At 32.0% G+C, this 12,240-nt stretch overlaps 1 protein-coding gene across 1 annotated transcript; it reads left to right on the top strand.

The window, feature by feature from the left end:
- The first annotated feature begins 208 nt into the window (after positions 1 to 208).
- Positions 209 to 7,844, top strand: LOC134704957 (uncharacterized). Its single transcript, XM_063563739.1, has 6 exons — positions 209 to 354; positions 557 to 625; positions 4,645 to 4,742; positions 5,090 to 5,416; positions 6,361 to 6,669; positions 7,662 to 7,844. The coding sequence occupies exons 1-6, from the start codon at positions 281 to 283 to the stop codon at positions 7,823 to 7,825; spliced, it is 1,041 nt and encodes a 346-aa protein (XP_063419809.1). The 5' UTR covers positions 209 to 280; the 3' UTR covers positions 7,826 to 7,844.
- Positions 7,845 to 12,240: the final 4,396 nt, after the last annotated feature.

Here is a 12,240-nt window from a genome sequence, read left to right as displayed (position 1 = left end):
GTATTTGTACAACAGCTTGTTTTCTTTCAGAAATAGTTTAACTTCACTGGGTTTTGTTTAAACTTGGTTAATGAAAAAATTGAAACAAAATGTTATACGTGACTCTTTGGTTCTATATATAGAACGATTCTTGTAATTTCAAATATAAAATGAGTATCAAATTCAAAAATCGAATCAATATTGGAACACTGTTTCTATATCATTTCATTTGAATCGAGTATTTCAGAAGCAACAGCTGCTATAGAATATTCTTGTCCAAGTATTTTCAACTTGTTGGAAGATGCATTCTCTGTACTTTTTGCTCATTGTTTTAATTTCACTCTGCTATACATATGGAGAAAACAGTTTTTCAGGGTAAGATAACAAAAAGTTACAGTAGCTCGTATGCAAAGTGGAAACAAAAAATGAGAATATAACTTGTTAGAAGATAGTAAAGTATCGATTTTTCAAAACGTTACCATAACTTCACTTGCATTTTTTAGTTATTATTGAAAAAAATAAACAGGGTATGCTTAAAATTTGTACAGACTAAATATATTTGTAAATTTTCTTATAGCCATGTATGTTCAAGAAAGATTGTAAAATACAGAACAAGCTATTACTGCAGCTGTAAAAGACTATGGTGGTAAGCATAATAGTATTATTTGTTAATGATGAAACAAACGAACATAATTAAGTTTGTCAAATTTGATAGCTATAACCAATAGCCGCATGCAGGATATGCTAATGTCGTGAACTGTTTTACTATGATGTCAGATAATGATTCGAATACGACTGTTTATTCTCAAATGTATGTCTGTTTGTACCGGGGGTTTTGTTCCAACCGATTCCTTTAAACTGAAATAATTTCAAATCGGTATGAAGGAATATTAAGATAAGTATTTAACATAATTGTATAGTATTTCAATTTGATGTCTTCCTTCATTAATCAGACAATTTTAGCAATCAAAGCAATGCAAAAAGGACTAAACTATGGAATGATAAAACTAAAGCTATTTGTTTTTTACCGTCTTATATATTTTGCAGTGGTCTTTTTTGTTTATTCAATCCATAGTTTGTTGACATACTTCCGGTATCTCTATAGTTATAGTTTTAGACTTATTTAAGATTCATTCTATCCGATTCCGTATTCTTTTTTGTGAAATTTCAATCTTCAACTCATCTTAAAAGAATCGAAGTTCATTGGAATTAGATAATTGTGTTGTCGTATTATGACTTCAAGAACTATTAATGTATTTTACTGTCGCTGTTCTGCATATATATATACATATATATATATATCAGAATAAGGAGATACGGTTTGATTGACAACTAAACCACGGTGGGTATGGTTGTCCTGCGAGAGAACGTACTGTGCTGGTGATTTGGTCCTGACGGGTGCTGGTGATCAATGAAAAAATGTAAACAAAGACGAAAATGATGATTTTTGACGTTTTCACTCATAAAAAATGGAAGAAAACAGTTGAGATTTTTCCATTTCGTTTCTTAGGGGTTCATATATGAACCATTAAAAAATTGACCCTCTAAACTGTTTCAGTAAGCGTAACACAAAAATGCTTATTTTCAGAAAATCTCGAACTGAAAAAATAAAACAAAAATGCTCACAGAGTCCGCTTTCTATACCGCAATCCACACGATAAAACAATTTTGTGAAAAAACATTGCAATTTATTAAAATTTAGCATTTTCTCAATTTATTCATGTCCTGATACTGTGCTGGTGGGTCCTGTCATTGTGCTGGTGGGTCCTGATACGGTGCTGGTGATTTTGGATAAGAAGTTGGTCATATTTGAAACAAATGTTACAAAATCAATAAAATTAGCCAGATAATTGTTGCCAACAGGATCTATGACTCCTATTTTAGCTCTTGTGCATCCATTTGGCTGTTTAATATGTGTTTTCAAATGATCTGAACTTGTATTACATAATAACATAAAAGGGCAACATGTTTCGTCCAATATCAGATAACAATTAATATATGGTTTCTTAAATAAGTTAAAAATTCCACAATACTATATAATTCATTTTATGTGTCAATTTGTTCGAAAAAAGTCGAAAAGAAGAGACTTTTTTAATGTCATGATTATCTGTCGCTTTCTAGATCTATGCTTAGCATTTATTTCAGATGACATGGACTCCTCACCCTGATGACCCTGATGCCTTTCATAACTTTATCCGTATACATATATTAATAGATAAACAAAAGGCTGCATGCAACACGTATTTTTTTTGTATTTAAAATGATTCGTTGTATTTGTGGTGAATGGAAACTGTGAGGGTCACAATCTTAAATTGCTTATAAATGTTACTGGAACCAGTTCCGTTATCTGATCTGAATTTTCTGAAATGTGCAAGGTAGATAGACATTTTGATTTTTTTTACCGTCGGTAATGAACCATTGTGTTGATCCCATGCTAAACATAACAAAAATCTCTGTACAAAGGTATGTGAATTTTCTACAAAAATAGTGATTTTATTTTCATTTAATTCGCTTTTTCTACTAAATACAATAATGAACTATAAATAATAATGCTTTGCAAGAAGTTTCCCCTTGATATATGTACAAAATTATATCTCTATTATTCATTGTCTGTGCTGTTTTGATACTATTGCAGTTTGCACATTTCGGAGTTGACAGGCCACAGGAGGGGTCATAAACCGTACACGAAAAGATAAAATATTGATATAAGTTCTTAATTTGCATCTTTGAACCCTCATCCCGGCTTTTTTTTAGGAGCCTGGGGTGTCTAAAAATGGTCGATTACAGACAGCCGAGTACGCATTTTACTTTCAAGGCGTGTTATTGTTGGTTGTTAAAGTCCTGAAAACGGATAGATGGAAACAAAAATGTTTGATATATCTGGCTTTAGATTCAGTTTTTTTTAAATATAAATTAAGGCTACATTTTAATATAATAATTCTATGATTTCACAATATAAAAAAATGCAGAAAAAAAATGAATGAAGTGAAACATCTTAGTAAGGAGTCATTACTACAGAGATGTTGTGTTTGACACACACAACTTGTACTTAGTGATATTACCAATATTAAAATAAAAGTGTATTTTAGTTGGGTATTTTTTCCATTTACTCATTTTCAATTATAATCAAGGCACATTTAATTTTATTCATGAAAAATATTTATATATAGAAAAGAAGGACACATTGTTCACTTCCTCCCCCGTAATTCTTTATCAAAAATATTTATTTTGAAATGAAAAAAGCTAAGAAATCTTAATTTTATTAGTGTTCTCTAGGTTATCTCGTCTTCATTCTCTGACATATTCTAGCCTGTCCTTTCATGAAATAGTGATTTTTTTTAGTGTTCTATCGAACTTTCGGGAAAAAAAATACCTGATAACCGTTTAGACAACAAAAAAATGTGTTGGAAAAATCTTACAGCAAAGGATTCTTAATAGCTATAAGATACATTTTTCTTTTACAATACAACTTTTAAATCTTACGGGAAACTGTTCCAAGCTTTCACTGTAACCTCGCTCTAACTTATCCCCCCCCCCCCAAAAAAAAAAAAACAAACCCAACACCAAACAAACAAACCCGCAATACTATTGTCATTCTTATAGTCAGCACTCAATTGTTCACAAACAAATGTGTTTTAAGCTGCTAAAGACATGATTCAAACGCTCAGAAAGTCCTTTTGATCTATATTTTTGCTCTCCATTTTTATTTTATGGGTAACTGTTGAAGGTCGTACGATGACGTATGGTTGTTAACACATACTTCCTTTGGTTTCTTATGGAAATTTGTCCATTGACAACAAACATACCACATCATCTACTTTATATAAGTATTGTATAAATTACAACGTATTTTGGTGATCTTGCAAAATGATCGTAATCCCGAAAATCGTAAACATATTTTCTTATCTTAAAAGGGGGCAAGAAGGGTTCCATTAACAGGCCAATAAATAAGATTACAGTTAGTTTAAAAAAAATATTTAAAAATAGGGGTATTTTCTCTCTCATAATAACAGTAAACAGATTCACAACAATGTCAATTTCAAGAAAGCAGACAACAGCTAATAAGTCAATAACAGTACAGCATCAATGATCTTGAATATATGCCACTTTTAACTAAAATATAAAAGCACAGAACCAGGACATAGGAACACAGAACCAGGACCTTTTTTCTTATCACCAGCACAACGTCAGGACAATTCCGTTTAACGAACTTGCACGACTTTTGCAATATAATATTGTTGTAATATACTTTGCATGGTACTTATGACACATCAGAGAAAAATTAAGCAACAAAACAGTCGTTTTATTGCCGTTCTGATACAATGTAAACAAACCCACCAGCACAGAATCAGGACCCACCAGCACCCGTCAGGACCAAATCACCAGCACAGTACGTTCTCTCGCAGGACAACCATACCCACCGTGTAAACACTAGAGTCTAAATGGCGTTGATATGAGCAACTGTTGATCACCAAACAAGCTCAACAATTTGCCAAATATATATCGTCTAATCTGCTAAAAATGGCCTTGACATGACGAAATGTGTTCACAATTGAAACGAAAAATTTAGCACCCTGACTCTCATTCTAGTTAACATTACCCAATAATTCTAACATGATTATTCGTTCAGTAAGAACTATTGGAGAAAATGATCTTATTTGATAGGTGTTGTGGGCGAAGTGCAAGAAATACTCCATACTACGCTTCAGAAATGGTATGCTGTCCTGGATGGATGCATACTGGTGATAAAAACTGTTCGACGGGTAAGAATTATCGATTTTCACTGGGTGTATGATTAAATGCAACTCCAATTGTTTTTTATACATGTGTGTCTGGTATGTAAACATGTGTTTTATCATACAGTCATTTAACATTTACATCAATGAAAACTGTTAAATACACAATAGTTTTATCTATATTCAATTATTAAATTATCCTTATTTATATATTCGTTGATTTATCAATGTTTTGATTGACATGTATTCCATTAATTCGACTAGCAATTCTTTCTGCATATTGTTAAAGTGGTTAACTTTGCCTCATATATTATATATCTAATATGTCCAATATAAAACATATAACAACATATTGAATCATCCATTACTTATAGCTATTGTTGTGAAAAGTCAACAAAACACAACAGAAGCTTTATCCCAAGACAATACTACTACCGAAGCCGGAATTAATGCTCCAACGTCTACACAACTGTTGACTAGCGAGGAAGTAACAACTATACTCCCGGCGACAACGATGGAATTCAAAACAAATGATGATATGTCCACCACATCTTCAATGACTACACCAATGAATAACAAACAGACGACAATACTTGAAGAATCAATGACTACACCAATGAATAACAAACAGACGACACCACTTGAAGAATCAATGACTACACAAATGCAAAACAAACAGACGACACTTGAAGAAAACGATGGTATGATTTTTCATTCCTTACATATATGTTTTAGTTTGTTACTTATATATTTGCTTATAGAGACAAAACATATATATGTTACGACTTGGCACGTCGTTTTCCCAGTTTACATAGCCTAACAGTTTAAACGATCTTTAATTTATACAAGAAAAACTGAAAATGGAAAGTCGTGTTTTTATACTTTTTAGAAGTAAAACGGTATTATTTGAACACTTTGTTAAAAAGGGCAAAAAAAAAGAGCTCTCTAATCATGTTGACCCAATTTAAACTAAACAATTGGCTTACAACTTTGGATTTTCATCCCATGTCCCTTATTTCAAAGTCATAAAAAAAAAATATTTTCAAGCCATTCTCTGTTTTTCATAATGGCCTTTTGTTATTTGAACCTCGAAGTGTTTAATCAAAATACAAAAATAAATAGTATACAAACAACTCAAAATTGGGGAAAACGATAAATAAATCCATCTCTTAAGAGCTAAACTTTTAAAAATCATTACCTTTGGACATTTACAGAGATGAACTGGTGTTCACATATTCGGCACTAGAATACTAACATTCGGGAAAACAAATGAAATTTAAAAACTTAACATAAAAAGTCTTGAAAGAAAATCTCATTCATTGTATATCCCCTGTATCGATTACATTAGCAGTTTTTGGCACAACTTTTTCGGAATTGTGGGTCCAAAATACTTTTCAACATTATATTTGTTTGGCTTTCTAAATATTTTGATCTGCACGTCACTGATGAGTCTTTTGTAGACGAAACGCGCGTCTGGTGTATTAAATTATAAGTCTGGTAAATTTCATAACTATCATGAGAATTCGTTAGAATTGCAAGGTCAAACAGTAAAACTACCTATCACTAGCCATATCATTAGAAATACATATTAGATCATTCATAGATTAAAGACATTATGAGAGCACAATACACAACTGTTTTACAGAAGTTTTATTCCAAGATACAACATCTACCGAAGTCCGACGTACTACTCCCACTTCTACGGAGACTATGACTAGTGAGGAATCATCAACTATGCTCACTGCGACAACAGAGGATTTCAAGACAAATGAGGAAACAACAACTATGCTCACTGCGACAACAGAGGATTTCAAGACAAATGAGGAAACAACAACTATGCTCACTGCGACAACAGAGGATTTCAAGACAAATGATGATATGACATCGACATCTCCGATAACTACTACAAGGAATAATAAACAGACGAAACAACCCCAAGTTGAAGCAAACGGAAGTATGATTCAATACTTTTATTATTATAATTTCTTCTCAGTTCTTTTTTTTTAGTTTAAAACTCAAGAACTGTTTCAATCATTATACAAAGTCGTGTAGGTTTATAGTTATGTTCAGATGTGAAGAGTGACAAGTGAACACGGCAAAAGAAACAGAAAAAGAATATACGATCTGTAGAACATCATATTGACTTGGCTTATCCTATATTCTGAATATCCCGTTCGACATTTTTCATAACCATTTAAAATATGAAATAATTTGAGATCAAGCTATTTTTGGTTATTTTGCTAAGAATTTTAAACACAAATGCACAAACGTTTTTGTAAGAGATTTAAATATTTGTATTATTCATTTTTTAAACGAGGATTTCAAAATGTTGAAGCCTTTCACGCTATGAGAATAGAATATAAACTATCATATAAAAATCCAGCATTTTTCTTAGATTTGACCTGAAAAATTCTGTTTTAACTTTTGAAAGTTTTTTATTTTTAAAATATGTATATAAAGAGTAAAAAATCTAGTAAAAAAATTGTAGTTGAATGAGAATGTTAGATTTTGCCTACACTCAGTATGTAACACAGTATGAACTTCCTTATATCAGTTGTCTAATAATGAAATGCATTCTTCTGTACGTGTAGTTGTGTTGAGATCCGATTAAAATCAACTAAAAACTAAGTGTAATAGCATTTCAAACCAAGTGTAGTTCAGTATGATAGCTTCAGCATGATCATAATCAGTTTGTTTACTTGCAATTCAGAACCAGCTCAACGTAAATAATAAGCGGAATGAAACAAAAAATATGACACAGCTAAGTGTACTTTTAAATCATGGAAACTAGTATAAAGCAACAATATTTCTTACACAAGAGAGTCGATAAATACCAGTGGGACATTCAAACTCAAAAGTCAAAAATAATTTGGCAACGCCATGCTTAAAAAAGAAAAAGACAAAAATTTAAAAAAATCATTCTATAGATATTTTTTTTAATTTAAGGTACTGAGTTTGTTTGCCCAGAGACGTTTGGATATTTTGCTGATAGTACTGATTGTACCAAGTTCTACTTATGCAGCTGGAACGATGAATATTCATTTGACTGCCCACCAGGGACCCACTGGAATCAGACCATTACAACTTGTGACTTCGGAGATGACTGTTAACAATGAAACTTATACAGTTTTTCTCTAGTTTATTTATTTCACCACTTAGTAGTAAACAGTATTTTAACTGACAGTCATTTTGATCTGGACCGAAATCTTAAACTACAAAAATGTATCGTTTGATAATGAGTATAGTTCAATTGAAATTTCAATAATTGTTTTGTAAGTGTGGTTTGTTTTGTAATGGTTGATTACCTAATCCTAAATCTAAATGAAAATATGAAAGCATGCTACATATTCTTATTTCTATATATTTGAAGTGCATATCATTCATTCATTGAATCACTGTATGAAGAAAAGTTTCAAATGATGCACAAAAAAGTGAAACGTCCTAACGAATGCCAAATCTGGTTGATGAATATCGAAAATGTTTATTTTGACTTAATGGGAGACAAAACGCGCTATGAAAATAATTAACAAACGCTACTAAATAAAGAAAAATTACCATAGTTTCTTATGAAATATAAAAAAGAAGGGCTTACTTACATGTATGCATTTAATATTGGATGGATTACTATAGAAACAATTGACTGATAAAAGAAACAATATTTGTAAAAGTATTTTGAAACGATTCACTAGGAAACAACCATCTTAAAACTTCAACATTCGGACACATCGGAATTATATAATGACAGAATACTCAAAATCGTAACAACTTCAACATTCGGACACATCGCAATTATATAATGACAGAATACTCAAAATCGTAGCAAATCAATCAGCTTTTCTATATAAAGTTCACTTGACCCCATGAACAATCCAATTTAAAGTATTTGGTTGACCGTTGTCTGATTATCATATATGCATTCAGCTTAGGAATTGTCAAGAATATTTTTTTATCAAAAAGTGAATGTTCTTTGGTCATGGTCATATATTACATAGTTTTCCTATCAATATACTTCAGCAAGTGAAGTAGTGATTGGAGAATTTGATGTCATATCATCATTTCGTTTTTGTAAATCTATCTTTGTTATTTCCATGTGGATCATAAATATACTTGAACATGTTGAACAAGTGATCAAATTATTTACACATGCCCTAATGAGATTACTTGACAGAGACTGAATAATCATGACTTCAGGTTTCAAGGATATTTTATATAACCATGTCCCTGTCTTCAAAACTTAAAAACAAATTGTACCGAGGTTAGGTTACAATTTAATCTTCACATGTATTTCGTCATGTGGTAAAATTTGAGGTACTCTGCTAATTTGCATAGCGGCAATTTTGCTTTATCATGACGACAACAAATAAAAAAGGAGTATACATACCCTTAAATATAAATGCAAATATGTCAATTCCTCAGTCAAATGAACATTGTCTTCCTTCAAAACTTTCATCTTTTAAAAAAAATCGGAATCGTAACCGTAGTATGATTGATATATAAAATAGCGAAAATTAATAAAAAAAGCAAGGTTCAATAAAGAAATAAAGATACAAGAGTACTATGTGCATGATTTGTTCGCATATTAGAATAGGGAAACACCTTGTTTGTTGAATTTCTTTTATCGTACGTTAAAGCTAGAGACAATCAAGCATTCAACCGCTCCCGAGGTCAGTACTTCAAGTTGTCAACGTCTCACATACGTTTATATACTATTCTGAATATTACTACAATAATGACTATTCATGAAATGAATTATTCGATTTTCATCAAATATAACTAAATATATGCTACTTATCTAATTAATCTATATCTCCTTTTAAATAAATCAAATTTGAATTCCATCAATACAATTGGGAACAGACTTCTGTACTCAAAACGCTTTATCAGTCGAACAATCGAGCAAATTATTGTGTCATGATCATGTGAGAACGCGTTAGTATTAAATAAAGCCAAAAGTAGTATACAGCTGTTCAAAATTCATAAATCGATTGAGAAAAAAAACCAAATCTGGGTAACAAACTAAAACTAAAGGAAACACATTAAATATAAGAGAACTACGACACAACAGAAACACAACACAAAAAAGTAACAAACATAGAAACAAACTATAATGTAACAATGACTATTTTCCTGACTTGGTACATGGCATTTTCAGAAAACAATGGTGGGTTAAACCTGGTTTTGTGGCTATTCAAACCTCCCGCTGGTATGGCAATGTTAAATATAATTAACAACATGACATGACAGGACTACAATATAAATAATTGGGAGAACATATAGGGAGAAATAAACAAAAAATATCTATCAAAAGGTACCAGGTTTATTATTTAATATGCCAGACTCGCGTTTCATCTACACAAGACTAATCAATGACGCTCAGATCAAAAATGTTCGAAAGCGAAAACAAGTACAAAGTTGAAGAGCATTGAGGTCAAAAGCTCCAAAAGTTGTGCCTAATACAGCTAAGGTTATCTGCCTGGGCTAAGAACATCCTTAGTATTTAGAATAATTCATACTTTTGCAAAGAGTAAATTTATAAAAATGACTATATAATACATATACATGATAACACACAAGAAGTGACTGGTCACTAACTACCGAATAAAAACGTATACATAAAGCAATTAAGCAGCACATACAAAATCACAGCCAAGTTAGCCGGAGAGATCAACGCACAAAGTGACGTCACATTTGAATTTTAAAATTCATACAGAATAAGATAGAATTAGGATTAATAACATTGAAACGACACTTATAAATATAGTGGTAGTAATTAGGTAATTAATTGCACTATCTAGCTCTGTTGGGTTTTTTCTTAATAAAACAATAAACCATATACATAGTATATAAGAGGGACGAAAGATACCAAAGGGACAGACAAAGTCATAAATCGAAAATAAACTGACAACGCCATGGCTTAAAATAAGGAACATATCCGATATCATTTGTGAAACGGTTATACCATAACAGGCAACCAACTCGTGATGGCGTCCGTAAAATTTACGAAGGGATGATTTCAACTTCACCATTTGGAACTCTTGGTTTAATAGCTTCCTTGTGAGCAAAAACCCTTATCTTTCTTCCTAAGAAGTTCCTACATGAAGTCAGCCTCGTAATAATAAAGAAACAAGTCGGCAAGAAGAGGGGCACAGTTTGTTCCCATTGGTATACCGACAGCCTGTTGAAAACCACGTCCTCCGAACGTAACAAATATGCTTTCAATTAAGAAATCAAGCATCTTGATAATATCAGTTTCAGAGAATTTTTTGTTTGAATCAGAGTGATCCTTTACAAAGTAGGATTTATCGCTCCCTAAGGCAAGATAATTGTATCTACGTTGGCCATTATTATAATATGAAGCAAAGCAATACCAACTCTTTCAATTTGTCTTTTAGTTTAGAATGTGGAATACTTGTGAAAAGAGTAGAAAAGTCAAATGTTTTAATACTGTAACAAGATGAAAGAGAGTTAGATTGTATGTACTCTAAAAAGATCTTTGGAATTTTTAAGTATCCACATCTGATTCACGCCACCTCTAGAATAGGCAGTTTCACAATAACTTTGAAGCCCGTCTTTAATGGCTGATAAAATAGATGTTAATAATTTAGAAAGAAGTTTCGTGCAGCACTTGGAAGACCCAGCAGTATATCGTTGTTTGTAAGGACAACTATGTAGTTTATGTATCCAATACAGTGATGGAAGATCCAGTTCTTCATCTTTCGTTGAAATTCCAAAGAAACAAAGAACAGACATGATTATCCAGGATTTCCTCTTTGGTAAGTATCGTGAGGAGTATATATTGAGTTTCCAAGTAAATTGTCAATACCTAATTCGTTTGGGGCTTTATCTGCAGGGACAACAACATTCTTGTCATGGAGGTAGGATAGGTGTTTTGCAACATTTCGGTCTTTAAAGATTGATGTAGCATGGGCATTGATAGACCCATTCAGTTTCTTACTTCTGATTTGTATCAACGACCTCACTGCCTTAATCCATTCGGAAAGAGTGTCTACGTCTTCCTTCTCGCACTTAGCCTATTGCCTGGTATAATCCTCGACTGAATCCATCTACATTTTAAAGATGTATTTCGGTTCACGGTATTTCGGACTTTTCGTTAACACATTTTGTAGAGAAGTGTTATTAACAATGTTGAGGTCATCGGTAATAACGTGGCCAGCAGGAATATATGTGAATTGGAAACTAGCACAAGTGCAATCTAACCTGCTTAACTTGCTACTAGTATTAACAATTGTGTGTTAAAAGTACAACTACGTGTATCGCATAATCCCTTTATTGAGATTCATGAAATTTGACAGATATGTCAACCTTGAAATTGTCCAATACACCAAATATAGTTGATATATTTCCTATAGTTATAGCATTGTGTACACCTTGCATTCATGCAATGCAGACACAGGTAATTAACGTATTTACTTTTTGTGCATTGCTTGTACAAAAACGGACCAAACACTTACAATGACAAATGAACCTGGCCTGGGATGGATATGCAGTAAATTTAAGATGAAAA

The sequence above is a fragment of the Mytilus trossulus genome, chromosome 2 (genome assembly GCF_036588685.1).
Source record: "Mytilus trossulus isolate FHL-02 chromosome 2, PNRI_Mtr1.1.1.hap1, whole genome shotgun sequence".
Taxonomy (NCBI): domain Eukaryota; kingdom Metazoa; phylum Mollusca; class Bivalvia; order Mytilida; family Mytilidae; genus Mytilus; species Mytilus trossulus.
The sequence above is the reverse complement of the archived record's forward strand: the minus strand, read 5'-3'. Positions and strand labels throughout refer to the sequence as shown.

Excerpts from the sequence above, each read along its gene's own strand:
- LOC134704957 (XM_063563739.1), top strand. The coding sequence starts at position 281 with ATGCATTCTCTGTACTTTTTGCTCATTGTTTTAATTTCACTCTGCTAT. Across the intron at positions 355-556 it reads GGAGAAAACAGTTTTTCAGG|CCATGTATGTTCAAGAAAGA; the intron begins GTAAGATAACAA and ends ATTTTCTTATAG. Across the intron at positions 626-4,644 it reads AGCTGTAAAAGACTATGGTG|GTGTTGTGGGCGAAGTGCAA; the intron begins GTAAGCATAATA and ends CTTATTTGATAG.